Genomic DNA, 20,419 nt, shown 5'->3' on the forward strand with positions numbered 1-20,419 from the left:
AGGGTTTTCCAAAGATGACTGCTACAATAAGAAATCAGCTGACATCATTCACGCTTAGTTTTGATGATTAATCTATGCAACTGATGTTCCATAGAACTTGTGTTTGGTTGGATGGTTGAATGAGACCACTTATGATCTAATAACTTTTAGTGTTTATTATAATTAAAAGTGAGTATTAATCAAATCATTTCATACCTAACTCGGTGAGATCCTAGGTCTAGGTTTTCTGATTGGTTTAAGAAAGCCCATGCGTCTGGATTGTACACTGGTGGATCAGGATTGGTTGATCTAACTGGCTCTAACACATCATCAATAATGTGAAGAACCTGGAAGAACAATAAAAGTGATGTGCTGATAAAAAAAAGTCAGTGTACATATTGAAACCAGAAATTATTTCTTCGTCATATGTAACAATTCGGACCTATAAAAAGATAGTGGTATATGCTCCACAAAAAAGTGAAAAATTAAAATACCGCTAAAGTATAAAATATTGTTTTTGTATGACTATAATTTGCACTTTATTATTAGTATAAGGTATAAGTACTTTATATCTTCTTGTAAATTTTTATAAATGTATCAAAAGGTGTTGAAAGGCACATTTTACTTCAGTATGTCTGTAAAATAATTGGATATGTTTTGATAGTTGGGTGATAAATTACTTGCATAAATATCATCCTCTTACTTGGTTAGTACTGTAATGTGTAATTATCACCTAAAACTTAACCACTGCTATATTTTACTTTATCAATATATACTTTAATCATATATTCTGTTTCCTGAATGCTTTTTAATGCTCATCTATTAAGTACAAATCTAATCATTTTTGGAAAATTTTCTCTATTAATCAAAACAAAAACCACTCGTCCTTGGAAGTATGAGAGTTTTTAATAGATAATTATGAATAACAACTTGTACAAGCAAATGGAAAACAGTCTAAAAATTAAGAAAGTTCTTCCTTGTTCAAAAGATAAAATGCATGAGCATAAATAACAATAAAAATCCCAATTTTAAAGTTAATTAGTTGAGGAAAACATTTCTACGATAACTTTTCCTTGATTGTGTAAGGTTTTTTTTAGTTAATTATTTAGAGACCATTCAACAATATTTTAAGTTATTGTTCCTAACGATAATAAAACAACTTAAAAAAATAATTCCACTCTCTTGAAAAAACCGCACAATCTTGATAAAAATAATTCCACATCAACTTTAAATTTAAACATTAGAGAAGTAAGAGACAATAGTTTAATTTAGGATCTTTGATTCACAAGTAATATAGGGAAATCTTTTGACACAAGAATTCAACACAGATGTGCTCCAGTTACAATATATCTCCAAGTCAAAGCTCAACCACAATTAAACCATTACTTGCAAGAAAGTTTGAGTTTTAATCCAACATTCACGCTGCAGAAATGTTTTAATGTGAAAATATTGGTAAAGTTTCAGCCTGAGTTGGATTTAGCTTCTACAATAATCCTTTTAACACAAGTTTGTTTGTTTTTACAACCAGGAAATTGACAATCTTTTGTATTATTTTATAATCTTTAAGAGTGATAAAAAGCATCTTAGACACATTCTTTTACAATAAATAAACTGAAGAAAACTGACTAGATAACAATAAATAACTATGAATAAAAATATTTTTTATGGTAGTTAAATATTTAAAATAATGAAAAGGTACTACTAATAATCCTATAATTTACAACCAATATAATATATCAGAGTGAAATTGTAGAATAATAACTAAAGTAGGTTATATTACTCATGAAAATCCTTATAATGTGCATGCATCTTCTAAAAAAAAAATGTCTCTTATGTAATAAATGTTAAATTTACCTCATATGTTACATTTTATTTTAAATAGCAGGCAAATAGCTACAATAATCAATAAAAAATAAAATAAAATTATCAAATTGATAAGATTTTCTCCCCTTAAGTAATTACTGACTTACTCTCTTCACTAAGCTCATCAGTGTTGCCCACTAATAATTCTGATATTGTCACTTGCAACTTTGTGTCCATTTAAAATGTTCTTGTTTGTATATTAGCGTCTATTTAATTAAATTCCCTATGATAAATAATTTTATCATTACATATATAAAAAGATATATTCTATGGACAACTTTTCACATTTATTACGGGTATTTTTTTGTATATAACACTAATACTAACATTTTGAGTACAAAAGGACAGTAATATAATATTTATAGATGGATATTGAAATGGAAATAGATAGTAAAATACATTTTCAGCAAAATGATTGAATAGACAGTCAGTGAAGCAAACTGAAAGAGGATTAATATTTGAGTGGATCCAAGTTTTTGTGAAAAATTGTAGCCTACCAATATCGGAGGATCTGGAAATCCGGTTTTAGCTTTTATAATCGATTTGTAGTTTATAACCATAAAACGAGTATTTGATATAGTTATTTGTAGAATACAATATTGACTATAAAATTTGTAGTATGCCTTAAGATTAAGCTTTTCACACTATATTTGTATTGGCATGAAAGGACACGTGTTTCATTGCTTATTTTAAGACAATAAATAAATCAATCAAACAATTTATTGACACTTAAAAGACATTTAAAATTAATTGAAAAATTCAACATTTAGACATTAACATATTTACTATAAAAACTTAAATAAATAAATAAAACCAGTACACTAAATTTAAGAGTGTATGAATTTGTCACCAATATGTTTGCAAATTTTGTTTCATGAGATTAGAACTTTGTTTTCTCATTCTCATGGACCTGAAATATATATTATTTTTTTTTATAAATAAAACCGAGTATGGAATGCTTTTTTTCAATTTTAATAGATTTCTCTACAAAGCGAAGTCCATAAAAGTATAAAAGTTTGTTAACAAGAAAAGTTGTCGACATCATTGCAGGGTATTGTGTTTCTACAGATTAATTGGATTCTCAAAAATTCCACACATGTCTGACCTTCCGACCACTCGGCAAGAACTTTGGCAAGAAAATACTTGTGTAGGAAACAATGTTCAATACAAGGTAGAATTTCACCTACGACTATCATTTTGAGGGTTGACTTTCAAGAAAAGTAAAAATGTCAAACTGTTTATCTTTTTCTGCACGGGTAGCCCGATTAAATAAGCCACTGAATAATAAAATTTGATGAATAAAATTACAAGTATTTATCAAATATACAGTATGAGCAATTAAAATTAGACATACAATTTAATATGAAACAAGCGTGAAATTAAGCTAAAATCTACTTCTAAAGCTCTTCGCCCCCTCACTGCTACCGCTATCTTCGTTCATGAAGAATCTTTTGCAGATTTTAAGCATTAGTTAATAGCTTTGCTAATAATTTTTTATGTAATGAATACCTACATAAGATGAAGGTTTTGGCTGAACTAAGTTGAGAATATTTTGTTTGAGCTCACGCTTTTAACTAGTTGGTAAAAACTGTGTGAGTATTTGTTTTAGAAAATGTTCATTAGGAATGGGTATCCATAGTATTTCCTCTCTAATCTAACCTTAGTAATTAATAGGAATTCCTGTAATATAATAGGTATGCCTAGTAACATTTGAATAGGTATAAGAAAGCTGGTAGGTATTGAAATCTGTGTTTACCTGTTTTCGCCCTTGAAGGTTATTGTGGACCTGGTTGGATCTAGAGACCAGTACTTTAGCGTTATTCACAAATATTTCCTCTTTGTTCCCATCTCTTTGCCGAGTTATCCACAACGGAGGATTGCCCTCCAGCTCTGAAGATACGGAATTGCCAAGTTGAGGCAGCATTTGGGCAGAATTAGCTGTAAACAGAAAAATATGCTGTATTTTTGTTTTCAGTGTTTAGAGCCTACAGTAAAGTAAAGCAAAGTTCTTTAAATAAGCCATTTATTTATTGCTCATTTTATGGTGTAGAGCAGGATCCACTTTCAAGCAAGAACTACAGAGCAAGAGGACTCAGAGGTCTGGGCACCCATAGTAGGAAAATAACTAAACTATTGGCGAAAATACCTTTTGGTAAAATTAATTACAAATTAATATGAATTAAAACAACACATGATTTGCTTAAAAAAGTTTCAAAACACTTTTTTTGTGAAACCCACAAGTTTTATTTAATGAGAAATAGTCTAAATAATCGCATACCTAATAGACTTTTAAATAAGCTCATTCAACTTCTCGCTCTTTCCATCCTACTCCTCCACAACCAAAAAGTATTTCTATAGAATTTTTGCTTCTGGTATTGAACTTTATTTTAACGTGGGTCTCAATTTCTAAACAATTAAATTAACGGAAAGTAAATAAAATAAACGTCTTACAACAGTTAAAACGTATATTTAAGCTTTACTCAATGCTGTTACTAACAAGACGGTAAATATACATAAAAGAAGGTAAGTGGTAATCGATTTCGATTGGACACTCCAATTATCATCAGACCCAATAGGCGAAATGGATTTAGGCTCCTTGAAAAATAATTAGTTTGGCAATACTCAAATTTAAAATACTAAGAATTTTATGAATCTACTGTTGATTAGCCTGAGTAATAATTATTCTATTCAGCATCGTATGTGCCTAAAAAAACCTCAAATAGGCCTCATATAAAGAATTCCAGGTGTATCAATTGTGAAGAACCTGTGACATTTTATCACAATCTATATTAATGGCTGTTAAATAATTTCAAAAAAATGTTTTTTAGTATGAGATATTAAGTTTTGGATTGAAAGTGGCCTGTAAATCTGTAAATATGCATTTTAAATTATATCACAGCTCAGGGGCTAAAACATGGATTTTAATTCAAAACATAAGTTTCACGAAAGTAAACTTAAAGGTTAACAGCATTCACTTGATCATAAAAACATAGTCATATTCTGTCTTAGAAATAATGAGCTATTAAATTACCAATTTCGGCCCTTTGAACAAGCATTTCAGAACAAATTTATCCAAGGCAAAGTTTCACCACTCAAATTGGGAAAGAAAGTAACTTCCAGATTTCTTGTGAAAGTTCATTTAAAGTTTGTTGTAAACCATTCCTTTCACAATCCTTATGTGCCTACGTAGGATACAAGAACAAATTAATGTCAATTGGTATTTGAGTTACGAAGCTTTTAGAACGTTAAATAAAACCGTATTCAATTTTGCCTATACATTTATTTCTTTTAAATGGTTGGATGGTTTTAAAATTGTATTTTCTGTTCAATTTTTCCATAAAAGTAATGGAAAAAATGTACCCACATAGTTTCTACATAGTTGTCTTTTTGTTATATAGTCTCAATCGATGTCATAAGCACCCAAAGCCACTGATGTTTAGTGGAACAACAAAATATTGTTATTTTGTTGTATAGCTAAGACACCTGTACAGTTTATTATCCCTTACTGATACTATTTATGTATGAAGGTGAATCAAAAACCCATGCTGGGACTAAAAATAAGTAAGTCTAAGTTCTGTTCTTAACTGCGAGTACACTGATGTGCCAGCTGGGATGAATATAAAAAATAAAATAAAAATATGTTTTTAAAAATTCAGGATTCTATTAAAATTAGCATACTTAAATTTTACTTCATCAAGGTGTCGTATTACAAGCACTTCACATAAAGACAAGAGTCAATACTCCCTTCAATAGCTTCATCGTGAGATCTTAGATACTTTGATCATAGATTTAATTAAATCTGTCCAGACAATATTCTCTAATTACCTTAACCTTGATCTGAAAACTTGATTCACTTTGTTCATTTTTGCTTCTGTAGAATTGAAACATAAATTACGCTTTTAAATTGTGATATAAATCAATTAAATACCAAGCTAATTAAATTACTATGATATCGATTAATTTTAATGTAAGTAAGTCACACTATTTAATAATGTAATATTTTATAGTATAATTAAGCTATTTAAGTAAGTCACGAGTTACAGTTTGCTTTTTTAAATTTCTCCTTAATGATGTTTTCTCAGATTCTCGAAAAAAGCTTCAACTTTTCACTGATTATCTATGATTTTATGTAATTCGTCAATAATTGCCACCAGGCTACATACTCCCATTGACAATCCTTAGCAAGTTTTACGACAACAACTTTGAAGATAAAAAAAGTTGTGGAGGAAGGGATTTATAATTCACCTCACAAAGTACATGCTTTATCCTCTATTAGCCTAATTAATTGCTTAGCTTTAAGGCAAGGATATCGTTTGTTATGTAATATGCGAAATAGATTAGGAAACCTGAGCTATGTGGTGAATCAAGAGGAATTTCATGGGGATTACATATTTCAAGGAATTAGTATTCAAGTATTTTCAAGTATTTAGTTCTGAATTTAAAACAAGCAATTGACAATTTAAATATTGTATTTTATTAATTCACACAATTAGGTATAACAATTTAATCAATATTTCCCTACTCAGACTTCAAACCATTTAAGACTTCAAATTTTAGTGTTGACTTTTCATATAACTTGATATCAGTTCTCATCATGAAATCAATACTCGCAGTTGAAGTTTACTACTTGAAATCTATACACATTCATCCAGTGGTATAAACAGACACAGCAATACTCTGGAGTGTATGGTGACAAAACAAACAACTATTTTCAAGTGCCTCTTAGAACGCTTTTATACGAGTTCTCTGGAGAGATTCAAGGTGGGATTCACAGTTTCGGGGTGGGAGGGGGTATAGCAGTGGTGAGTGTTTCCAGTATTTCCAATTATTTCAACTAATTATATAAAACAATATGTTTTAATAATGTTTCGTATACATACACCCTGTATATGAATTGGAACGAATGGTGTTTTTGACCACTGGGGGCATGAAAACGAAAAAGTTAATCGGTCCCGGGTCCAGGTCTTACCACGAGATCTACGGAAACAGCTTATACATGGAAAATTTGCTAAAAATGATACGATAAATGTTATGTTATATTATTTAATAATACTATTTAAGCATGTAGTTTGTTCATGTTTTATATGCTCTGAATCCATTAGTTACTCAATAAAAAAGTCCGATGGTCAAGTTTTGTTTAAGAATAAGCTAATCCCAATCCATAATGCAAGTTAACGTGGGTTTTTGCGTAGCATTGTTAGTATTTTAATTGTTTAGCACTGTATAAAGTTGTAAAAACTTATACGTCACAGCTTGTCCCGGTAAAACATTTCTACAAATGTAACGATTCCACAAATGTTTAACTTAAAAGGTTGAACTGAGAAACCCCCTGTCACTTAAAGGAATAGGTTTATTTGTAATTTATTCAGTAAGCGCCTCACTCCCTGGGGTAGAGTGACTGATAGCCTGCATGTGATCAACAAATATTTCAGAGAGGTGTTCTGTTTATGTTTTATTCAGACTGCACCTTCTTTGACATATTTCACTCAGACAATAACCGAATCGTTCCCTAAATTTTTGCAGCATCATGTGGGTTTGTAATACTTAATGTTATAATTGGATTGAATTTCTCCTTCACCTCCGTTCTTATGTTGCCTGGCCTATTCTGACAAAAACTAAATTATAAAATTAACTAAGATGTGTAAGGTTTCATACAGTTGAAGTCACCCAAAACTAAGCATGTATAATCATATTTAAAGTAATATGTGATCAAAAGAAAAACGAGAAAAAATGATTTAACAGTAACATCAAGAAATAGGATCTGTTAGAACATCTTCTGTTAGAAATGTATCGAATAAACTTCTTGCTTGCCTTTGTCATTGTAATTACATAGGAGCAAACACCAACAATTGATTAATGTGGGAATGGGCCCTTTACCACATTGTATTCCTCGAAAACCTGCCACACGATAGGTCGATGCTTCCAAACTTGAGTACAACAATATTTGCATCAAGAAACCAACATAACTAAACCAACAGTACTTTAAAATTATTCAGGCAACTAATGAATAAACGACAGAACATATTTTTTATTAGACCAAAACTGTTTGAGGTGGAGGTTTTTAAGCTCACTTGGAAAAGCAAAAGCCCTGGATAAGAAAACAATAGGAAACGTTGAAAACACAAATACACAGAAAGACTTTGGTGTTGTGCACTCAGCTCACCTTGCCACCACTCAATGCGGTTGTTTAGCGGTGCTTTGTACAGCATGTGTATTGTGTATTATGTATTGTGCTCGTAGAGTTATCGTTGGGATATGTATAATAGACCTATTAAAGGCACATTTCATCAGCATAACTGAAGTCGCCATTTTTTACGTTCCTTATGTGGAACGTATCCAGAAAAACAAGGGGTGAGCCCGTGCAGTGCAAGAGTTACAGTACACTACCGAAACCAATACAATAATGAGAACCAGGACGAAAACACATCAAGTTTCATCGGTACTGTTCACTTTGTTTACTGGACATGCTCATCCCTTGCATTGCTGGACTCGTTCCACGAACATATGATTAATTTGGCTCAAAATAGTTGCAAAAACGCTAATATTTATTTTATATTGTGGCAATTGTTGACGTTGAGACTTTCCACCCTTTCGTATTTTTCCGTACATAATTACACATATAAATAAATGATACCACGAATATTAGAATAGAAATCGGTATGGATCATGAACATGAACTAACGGTTCCATTTGAGCAATGTTAAATAATGTTACTTACGGGCCAGTAACATCATTTGTTTATGTTTATCTATGTCTGTCCCAGTATGTATTTGTAACGCTCTTATGTTCCAAAACTATTTCATAAACATAGAATATATTATAAGCGTTAATAAATTGAATCGTTTTGTGTTGTTTTATATTCTGTTATTATTTCAGTTTTATAGAATATTTAGAGAGAGAGATTTATATATTGGATTCCTTTTGTGTTTCTATTTGAACCCTGTATTTGCCTGGCCACATAGGCATCGAGTCTGTGAATGGAACGTATCCAGCAAAGCAATGGGTGAGCAGCAGGGCTAGAGAGATTGTACTGATAAACTAGTTTAAGGATCTGAACCCACGACATCGTTGTCATGGATACGAAGTCCGTCACGCCACCGACTCACCAAAGGTTTTGAATCACAAACAAGCAATTTATTGAAAAAGATTTAATTTATTGTAAAATAATTTTGTTATTGTGAATGTAAAATTCCAGTACTAACCCTGATTCCTCTTACCTTTTTCAAATCAATTAAATCAAAATTATTCTCAAGTCAATCAAATCAAATCAATTAATCAAGTCGCAAACAATGCACATAAGCACAATATTCGGCAACATAATTTCAACAAGCAATGTAAATTTTCAAAAAATTATGTTTTAAATGGAATATACACTCTTATAAACGTAAAATGTAGCTGTAAATATGACTAGATAAATTAGTTAATAACAATCTTCTTAACGCTGAATTGTAGGTTAGTGTTGATTCCGTTTCGTAAAAACCAACAAACATTTATGTAAATTATTTCATACCTCATTAATATTTTAATTTGCAGTTGTTAATTTGGTTGATTTAATACGATGGTTAGGTGTTAATATATTAAATTGGAACTCAAAAATATGAAGTTTCACGCAGATTTAGAGTTGATGTTATTTAGTATGAATGTGGAGGTAAATTATTCATGCAAAATAAAATTTCATGATGTGTTAGCCTCTGGATCGAAATATTAAAATCAAATAATTTGCTATTACATTTGCAGTTAGTTTAGAATCACACGTAATAAAAATTGTTATTTATTTATTTCCAACGGATACCTCCAATTACAGTAATGTATACTTGAGTGACATGATAGTTAAGTATTGTTTAACATACCTAAGTTTACTATTACTCTAAATGAGGCATTAAGTTGATTGTTCCTTGAAACTAAGACTTGCTTTTGTTTTAGAGAATTTAGTTTTTGTATATTCAATAAATTAAAATAACACAATTTTCAATTATGACCAAAAAATTGAAACTATAATCAGTTAGGTTGTGGCGCTATGGACGACCCTCTGTATGTATATATATTGATATATATTGATAAGCTATGGTACATAACGAATGTATCAATGTAGTTTGTAATTGAATAACTCTTTTCAGCCGGTAGCGAGATAGTTGCATCCTACAAAATACATGTTTGTAGGGTAAAACTTAGCTCGACGTGACTTTTAATCAATAGGCTACCTTGGAACCGAGCATTGCACGGTGATGCTTAATTTGTTTGGATGGTAACAAAATTTCAAACATAAAAATGTATGATTCCCAATATTATTGCATTTTATTATTACAAACTAATAATAATAATTTTATAAAACCATGTCAAAAATTAATGTTTCAATATTTTTATCATAAAATACAGACTAAAAACTGAAATTTATTAAATTAATTTAAACACACAGGATACCAAATAAGAAGTGTCACCTAATAATATTTAATAATATGTAAGATAATAATTTTCCATAGAACATTGTAATCTCTAAAATTCAATATTTGTAGTGTGCAATGTAATCCCTTTTCATGTTTTAGAATCAAATGGTGTATAAAATAAAACCTTGACATATTACATTGTTTTATTAAACTTAACGTAAAATCGATTTTGAACAAACTTTGATGGCAATAGAGCTTTGAGTGGTCCTTGAAGGTAGTATAATGAAACCTTTTATTGAAATCATTTTAAGCATACTTTGAACACTTTGAAAGCTATTGTCACATGTCATATGTGGTTTGCGATTAAAACAAGTTGTTTGATAAACTTTCCAATTCGTTTAAACATATCTTTAATTCAGAAGGTTGATTAATTCTCGCTCGGCTACTATACAAGGCTTATCATTATAAAAGGCAATCTCATATTATATTTTATGGTTTATAAAACTGTATGTGATACTGTATCGAGTTTGTCAACTATCCTAGCCGCTAGATCCATCATACTGTTTTGTACTAAGCCTAGAAAAAATACAATCTTTATTTAAATTAAATATTGAAAAAACACGCCTACAATAACTGCTTTGAGCATTTTAATATCAAATTACTTAATTAACCTCTTTTAAAATATTTTGTATAATGATTTTACAAGGTTTTAACAAACGTTTAATGCATTAAAGACGGGATAAAATGTAATATATTTCCTCGTTCAGATAGAAGATCAAATGTATTTATAGAAGATGAAGTCAATATAGCAGAGGAAGAGCATGTAATATGTTACGTCAGTTGATGTGTGCGATATTCAAATGCAGTCATGCAGACGTCTATGAAAAACCTTACATCCACTCTTTAAGCACTCGTACAGAGGGTTCTCTCTGGAAAGTGACACTAGAATATAGCTCCAGGTGCCCGCAATTGACACACTTCTGGTTGCATTTTTTTTATTTAGGAGATGTAGTTGTCTTGCTGTAACTCCGCAATGAGTATAAATAAAAACTCTAGAGTGGGTACATGTAGGCTAAGCATAAAATATTTCAAATACTACTTGATACTCACTAATTAGTTTTCAAATTGAAACTCACCTGATAATTACTATACTCAATGAACTCCAATTTATACAAACTAAGAAAATTCTATTTTTCACCACAAATCGTTCACACGATTAAAACTTTTAATTGCCAGAGTTTAAATATGGCCTCTAACACGAACTCCCTCTCATTTTTGCAAGTGTTTAGGCTAGGCACCAAAGCATTGTTTTAAACCGCTCATTTAAGGGTTTTTGGTAGAAAATTTGATCTCGATATTTTTTATTGTTTAATTATACAAAAAAATTAGAGATACAAATATATAAGGCAATTTTTTTAATTTTGAATACTAAGGGAGGTATGGAGCTTGAAAGTAGTAAATTTGTTATATTTTGGTACCAATTCACAGGGGGGACGGTAAATGCGATTCTCATCAAAATTGGCATCCAGGTGAGGAAGATAATAATAGATAATAATCACTAGCTATCCATTCTCTCAGTAAAATGGTACCAAAATATGAAAAAAAACTTTTTTGTTTCTTATATATTTGTATCTCTATTTTTTTAGTATAATTGAACAATATAAAAAAATCCAAGATCAAATTTTCGACCAAACACCCTTAATCTTAAAAAGTATACTAAGGATTATGGACTCCCTATTTAAGAAACTCGTTTTTAATTTTGTCGGCGAGTATGTTGTATTCATGGTTAAAAACGGTATTACGGTATTTTATTTATGATTTGTTTAACGATAATAACAATTGCTTAACCAAATATTCTGCAACTCAACGATTTTTTGCTTTATGTAAATCATAATTTGACTCCTAACTCACCCATATGAATTGAAGAAAAATATTTATTATAATGACACATATTTAATTGGTGGAACGTATTTGATATTTTATCTCCTTAAAGGGCACCATCAAAGAAACTATTTATATTTATTGAAAAATATAAACCTCTAAGTTATAAAACTATAAAAACTTTGAATAGCTTTCCAATGAAAATGCACCAATAGATGAATATGTCCCTCATAACACTTCAACGACACTTCAAAGGGATGCCTCTGGTCAAAGCACTGTTTGTTTAAAGCTGTGGTCGATTGTGGTTGACGATCTTTCTTTTCTTTACATTAGATCAAAAGCAAATGCTTTGTATTAAACTCAACTTTACTTATTTAAAAAAATAAGCTTGAATTATTTAGGCCTAATTAAAAATGTGTCTAACAAAATATGTTTGGTATAAAAATGTATAAATTTGTTATAATAGTTCGAAATTGGTTTGATAAGTATTCAAGTGATCTAAGGATGACAAATTAAAGATGTGTCATTTTAAATTTGAATATAAATTTTGTTATATCAAAAACTTTGATGTTATATCTAATATCACGAATCAATACACTAAATTAATTTTCTGTAACAGAACTAGTTCATTATTGGTATGAAACAGGTAAAAAACCTGATTTGCAAATATGGATTAATAATTTATAATTTATTGTTTTTCAGTTGAGTGATTCACAGGACCCATATAAATCTAGATTATTTACGCGTTTGATCCGAACAAGTACTTTAAATCCTCATTGACTAAAGATACGCTACTGAAATATGGATATTCCATCGAATGTATTAAAATGATAACACCTGTATCAACCAGTATTGAAATTGGAGGAGATTCACCTAGCTTATTACCAACATGAAACACACGTATCGTTTGTCAGTTAATCAGAGAAGGTTGTATAAGTTCACTTACTCATGTGGTATAGGACCAAGGAGTCGTCCACTTTCCCTTGGAACTTCTGGAAAGCGACGTTAGCTGGTGCGAACACAGTCACACTCCGGTACATCAGCGTAGTGTTGGCTATGTGGTTGTTCTCCAGCAAGGCGTAGAACTGAAACAAACCAACAGACCATCAATATAGGCATGGAGGAAAACTAATATTAGGTAGTGTCCAAACCAATACGGCATGGAGCATGAAGATTTAGGTTTGATGTACAATTCAAGAATAACAAGCCAAAAGGATGTAAACAGGGGTCTAGAGCCTGAAGGAAAACTAACTCCAGGTTATATTCCATTCCAGAAGTAACACACCAACAAAACACCAACATTGGCCTGGCTGGAGCCTGGAATACAATCCCTTCCAAGAAGGGTCCTCGTCCCTTTTAGTAGTAACAAACCAATAAAATTACTTGAAGAACAATGCCAATAGCAAATCGAGTTGTAGTGCCTCAAAAGGAAACACGGATAAAGTATATAGCTTCCTAAACATTAACATCAACTTGTATTAATAGTTTGAACTCGGCTATATTTTTATATATAACATGTATTATGAATATCATATGATCACGAAATAATACAAGAACTCGTCCATTCTGGAACATCGTCAATATAATAGTGGTTTGTTTACCTTAATACCTAATAATCCTTGTATACTTTATACAGGTTAATAAAACAGCCAAACTCTGGGAAATGATTCTATTTCTCAAAATAAAATGAGAACCAAGACTGAAACCCTTTTTTTAAATCGCTTCGTTAACCAGATATCCACCGTTTTGTATTTTTGTATTAAATAACTGTATATTTAGATTGTTCCAAACCGGTCCTTATAAAAATGTTATGTAATAGGTCTAAGGTAAAATAGACCTATTTTAGATATAAATAACTTGGCCTTATTCAAAACGACAAAAACACGGCTGATTTTATGAAACACCTTGCACACTTGTCGATTACACCTATGAATTGTAATTCTTCTTCAAAGCTTTTAGGACATGATGTTCCAATGATACTTCCCACACATGCTAGAGGATAAACTTTTTTCAAAAGTATGCTATTTGTAAAATTTAAAATCGTATTGATGTAAAATTATAAGGGGAGTGAGTTGGTCCAGTGCTAGAGCGCGAGATTTTGGTTGCTGAGGTCCCGGGTTTAAATCCCGTCAAATCACATTGGATCACCTAAGTGATAATGCCATAACCCCTAGGTCTAGACTGCAGTAATGTGAAAAACAATCTCAGGCTAGTACCTAACGTCTTAGGACAAAAAATGTAAACCTAAAATTTTTCACTGCAAAATATATCAAGTGCAAGATATGTTGTTTGCGTTATAATAAATGCAAGAATGCGATTTATCATTTATGATTACATGGAAAGTGTCATGTAATTACTACTTTATTATATATTTTATTTAACATGACAAAAGATATTGTCAAAATAACTAATTTATTATTAGTAAGCAAGAAAGAATATTTAATTTAATTTCTTATAATACCAAGTTGGTATAGTCAGGATAATTTCATTTTTTAAGTTGTCAGTCCTGTAAATGCAAGCAGTCCAAAAATCATTCAGTACAGTTCAATCTCTCTCTCACTTTAACTTTAACTGTGCTACTACAACCATGTTGATGCCAGTAAGCATCAGATCAATTCATAGTGAAAATTAATATCAAGTGCAGTGCAAGATACATATAAAATAGCATAGCAAGATATATTTAACTAAATTGCCAGTATGCAATATGAAGAGGACCACAAAAAGGGGCCCCTGGACAATAAATTTTTAAATGGAAAATACATGAAGAGGATTAGGCCTAGTGAAAACCAATGCAACATCAAGGTAACAAACATCAGTTAATATTTATACAGTCCACTTATAAACTCTTTCTTTTTGTATATGGTTATTACAGCCAAAACATAACATTTTTGGTCCTTCGAGCCGGATTCTCAGTGTTCAGTCCATGGAATAGTAATGTAAAACATGTGCTTTTCTCCTTTCAATCTCAAACATGAAAGTTTTCATGTCGATTTTCATGTCAAGTTTTGCAAGTGACTTGTGTTCAAGATTTAAGTTGTGATTTAAAACTGAGTTCCAGTGTGAATAAATAGTGACTAACTTTTAATTATATTCATTTCATTTCACTAGCCTACATTAATAGACATTTATTTGAGCCATTGTGTCTCAACTTTATTCAAATTGATGAGTCAACTCATTAAACGACTGCTTGCATATTTTTTAGACATTGACTACAAACTAGCCTATTTTATATACCTCTTTTGAGAAAATACAAGTAATACCTATTCAAAGCCTTAGTAACAACAAACATAAGTTATATAGCTGTTGGAATATAAACTCAAGTTGCCTAGCCTAACTACAACTGAGAAAAAAGAGAACGGAAGTATTGTATAATCTGATTGAATCTATACCCTATAGCCTATTAAGTTAAGAGGTTTCTATATTTTATTTTGTGATTTATATTCAGCTGAATTGATTATCTTGTAAACCAATTTTATAGTTAGGCTAAGTAGGCCTACACAGTTATGCTGACAGGTTCACAGTTGTAGATGTTCTCTTCTTCATAGGCCTAGCCTATTCACAACTCAATTGATTCTTTTGAAGAGTTTTATTTATGTTTTACTGGCTCCATAGTTAGTTACTGTAAGCCTATTATGTTTTACTAATTGTTAGGCTAACTTAAGGTTTTTTGCTGAATTTTAGACTACATTAAGTCTGTGAAATAGGCTTATTGAATTAATAAGTAGGTAGGCCTAAACTTGTGCACTTCATGAACTAACTTACTCATCATGCCTCCATTGCGGTATACTACATTTCGCAAGCAAGCGGAACTCACTAAGGCTCGTCTATCTCAGCTCGACACTCAAGTCACTGCGCTTCATACAATAGGCCCTGATAATCTTTCAGATGTTCAGATTGAAAAAATTAAGGTTATTAAAACAACTGCTAATAAGAAAAATACTGAATTTGAGGCAATGCTCAACAAACTATTCAATTCGGATCCACTATCTGAAGACATTGATGATGATGAGGTCATTAAACTTCAAGAAAATATCAATGATTTGTATTTGAAAATTCTTAGCGTTTGCGCTGCACTCACTCCGGTTATTGAGCCTAAACTCGATCAGTCTCATTCGAGTAGCATAGGTCCAACCTCACATGACTCTGGAGGTTGTGGTGTTCGGTTACCGAGACTTGCTCTCGGAACCTTTTCAGGTCAACCCGAAAAATGGATTGCTTTCCATAACATTTTTGAAAACTCAGTGCACAAAAATAGTAGCATTACAGAGGTTGAAAAGTTCACTTATCTTTTGTCCTGTCTTAGCGGAGAGCCTTTAAACTTAGTCAAAAGTCTACCTATCACGACTGCCAACTACCATATTGCTTGGCAGCAACTCATGCAACGTTATAACAATTCTAGATTACTCATCACAATTCATGTTAACAACATCTTGGATATGCCGCCAATGCATGGCTGTTCTGTTAAACAACTTAGATCGTTTGCTTCAACATTTCAAGAAAATGTTAATGCGCTTCGTGCTCTGAATCATGACATATGTACGGAAAGCTTGTTTTTTGACTCTGCATCTTTTGCGTAAATTCGACCATGATTTTAGAAAAAGGTTCGAGCATAGCCGAAATGAACCGCAACAGGTTCCTTCAATCAAGGAATTTCTGGATTTCATCGAAAAGGAATGTACTCAGCTGGAAGCAGCAAACTTGACCCAAACTTCAGTCAAAAGTGTTTCTGCATATCCCAAGCCTAATTCTAGGCTAAAACCGCCCACTTCCTATCAGGCAACTTCTTCACAGGCTAAAACTGTTCTATTCTCTGCAAACGTTCAGACTTGTAATCATTGCCGTAAAAATGGCCACTTGATATTTAAATGTGATGACTTCCTAGGCCTTACCCCTGAAAAACGATTGACTGCTGCTAGAAATAGCTCATTATGCAATAACTGTTTAAGTAAAGACCATAGCATAAGAAACTGTGCTTCAACACGTAATTGTAGAATTTGCAAGCGACGTCACAACACTTTGTTACATTTGAGCTCACAAAACAATAATTCAAAACAGGACTGCGATAAGCAGGTTTCTGCAGGCAAAACACATAATCCTTCTCTGGAAAATTCTGATAAGGAGCCACAGGCAGCTTTGGTCGGCTTGTCCCACGCCATTGGTAATGTTGTGCTGTTAGGTACTGCACTAGTTCATCTGAGCACTGGTAGTAAAACAATAGTAGCAAGAGCTGTATTGGATAGTGCTGCTCAGCAAACATTTATTACAGAAAATTGTGCTCGTAACCTAGGCCTAGCTTGCAAACTTACTGAAAATCGAAACATCGTTGGTATCTCGTCCACCATTGTTCCTTCTAAAGGCTTGGTACGTGTAAATATAAGCTCTATTAGTGGCCGAGTGCTTGCTAAGCACCATCCTGTGGTTATTCTGGATAATATAACTAGTAACTTGCCCAGATGCCGTGTTTCCAGAGAAGTTAAGGAAATTATGCACAGTCTAGCCCTTGCCGACCCAACGTTTGACGTTCCTTCTCCTGTTGATATGTTACTTGGCGCAGATTTGTTTTCTTACACCCTTAGTGGTAAACCAATACATTTAGGCCCAAATATGCCTACTGCTCTTTGCACCATCTTCGGTTACGTTTTGCTAGGACATGCTCCTGTTCAGTTTGACAGTGAAAGCAATAGTGCCAATACTACAGTGAATCTGTTAACCATATCTGATTTTGACTTGCACAGTGCTGTGCAAAGATTTTGGACAGCGGAAGTAGTACCAGATGCTTCGAAGCTATCCCTATCTGATAATAAGTGTAATGAACATTTTTTGGATACACATTCTCGTCTTCCCTGTGGGAAATACCAAGTTCGTCTGCCATTGAAACAGAACCCCTCAGTTCTAGGCGACTCTACCAAGTCGGCCTACAGTATTTTTAAATCCCTGGAATGTCGTCTTGCTCGCAATACCGAACTTAAGAAGAGCTACACCGAATTTATGGAAGATTACGAAACTTCTGGACATATGGTTCCTTGTTCATTGTTACCTCCAGACACAGTTCATCACTTCCTGCCTCATCATGAAGTGTTTAAGGAAGGAAAAATACGAGTCGTATTCAATGCCTCTTCTGTCACTTCGTCAGGAATTTCTCTCAACAGCATCCTGCATGCGGGACCAAAACTTCACAATGACATCCCTAGCATTATCCTTGGGTTTCGTCGACATCGTATTGTCTTCACATGTGACATTCGACAAATGTTTCGTAACATATGGCTGCATCCTGAAGATAGGAATCTACAGTTAATCTATTGGAGAGACGATCCTACTAAACCAATGCAAGTATTCAAATTGTGTACCGTAACTTATGGCATGGCATCGTCACCTTTCTTAGCCAACCGAGTTGTACAACAACTCATTGAAGATGAAAGTACAAATCACCCATTAGCAGCTGATGCCCTTCGAGGACAAATCTACGTAGATGATGCACTACTTGGATCTGAAACGTTGGAAGAAGGACTACGCCTTCAGCAAGATGTCATTAGTTTAATGGAGAAAGGTGGATTTTCGCTCCGTAAATGGGCTTCAAACAACACTCACATCCTCAACGCCATTCCGTCAGAACACCGAGGGACACCTTCAGAATTCTGCTCCCAAGATCAGCCGCTGTGTAGTGTTCTAGGCCTAAAGTGGCTTCCTGACATTGATGCATTCGCTTATGTAGTTAACTCAACTACAACGCCTTTCACTAAACGTTCAGTGTTATCCACTATTGCTAGATTATATGATCCTCTAGGCTTTCTTACTCCAATCATTTTTTGGGCCAAAGCCTTTATGCAACTCATTTGGACAAAAGGAATCCAGTGGGATGATCCTCTCCCGTCAGAGTTAAAACTGAAATGGTGTCAGTTCACCCAAGAACTAACCTTAGTAGATCAGATATATATTCCTCGATATCTGAGTACTCAATCATGCAGTCAACTACAGGTACACGGATTCTGTGATGCCAGTGAAACTGGTTATTGCGCCTCTGTATATTTAAGAGTTACTAACTCTAGTGACAGTGTTAACGTCCATTTGCTAATGGCTAAGTCTCGAGTTGCACCATTAAAAAGTGTATCTCTACCTAGACTAGAGTTATGTGGTGCTCACATGCTTTCGAAGCTATTAGATTTTGTATGCTCTCAATTATTGAAGCATTTTGAAATCAAACAAGTTTATGCTTGGTGCGATGCTACAATTGTGCTGTCATGGATTAAAACCCCAGCTTATAGGCTCAAAACTTATGTAGCAAATAGGGTTTCCCAAATTCAGGAAACTACTACTCCGATCATTTGGGCACACATTGCCTCACAACAAAACCCTGCCGACTGCGGTTCCAGAGGTCTTATGACGTCTCAGCTCATCAATCACCCTCTTTGGTGGACAGGTCCCTCTTGGCTGAACACTCCTCCACCTCAATGGCCTCAGTCTTCATTTTCAGTTTTACCTACAGACTCGCTACCGGAAATAAAACCTCCTGCGATAGACGCTTTGGTCACTACCAGCACACCAACATGTGAAATTTTGACGAGATACTCATCTTGGACGAAGCTAATTCATATTGTTGCACTTATACTAAGATTTTTTCATCGCTGTAAGGATAAAATGAGTTCGAAGATTTGCTCAAATCAACAGTCAAAGTCACAAAACTTAGGTGATACATCAACCAATATACCTACTACTCTAAAGGAACTTCAAGCAGCTACTACTCGTGTAATTCTGCTAACACAGCAAGAATCATTTGCTTCTGATATTATTAACCTGCAAAACAAGAAACCTCCTTCTAATCATTTGCAGAAACTTGCCCCATTTTTGGATGAAGCTGGACATATACGCCTTGGTGGTCGACTGAAAAATGCTGCAATAAACTTCAACGCAAAACATCCTATCTTGTTGCCTAAAAGCCATTTTGTGACTAGACTTATAATAGATTACTATCATATATTATATTTACATTGTGGTGCACAACAATTACAGTCACTTATAAGTCAAACATATTGGATTCTGTCAGCTCGAAGTGCTATTAAAGCCAGAGTATTTCGTTGTATAAGTTGTTACAGGACCAAACCTAAGCTAACCCCGCCATTCATGGGTGACTTACCAAGTAGTCGAGTTGCTCCCACAAGACCCTTCTCTTCTTCAGCTGTCGATTACGCTGGACCTATTGCCGTAAAGCTACATAACCTCAGAAGACTTCAGAATATTAAAGTGTACATCTGTCTTTTTATCTGTATGTCTACAAAGGCTGTCCACTTGGAAATGGTCACAGATTTGACCTCCGA

At 33.0% G+C, this 20,419-nt stretch overlaps 1 protein-coding gene across 1 annotated transcript in view; it reads right to left on the bottom strand.

Annotated features, from left to right (window-relative positions):
* The window catches only part of LOC128997804 (fasciclin-1), a 239,937-nt gene that overhangs the window by 36,708 nt on the left and 182,810 nt on the right, over positions 1 to 20,419 (bottom strand). The window contains exons 2-4 of the mRNA XM_054423522.1: positions 13,054 to 13,192; positions 3,599 to 3,780; positions 196 to 326 (exon numbers count right to left, since the gene is read on the bottom strand). Coding sequence (XP_054279497.1) covers positions 196 to 326; positions 3,599 to 3,780; positions 13,054 to 13,192 — 452 coding nt within the window. The remainder of the gene's footprint in view (positions 1 to 195; positions 327 to 3,598; positions 3,781 to 13,053; positions 13,193 to 20,419) is intronic.

This window comes from Macrosteles quadrilineatus, unplaced genomic scaffold (assembly GCF_028750875.1).
Source record: "Macrosteles quadrilineatus isolate MER2022 unplaced genomic scaffold, UCM_ALF_1.0 Scaffold_7__1_contigs__length_78375512, whole genome shotgun sequence".
Lineage (NCBI taxonomy): Eukaryota > Metazoa > Arthropoda > Insecta > Hemiptera > Cicadellidae > Macrosteles > Macrosteles quadrilineatus.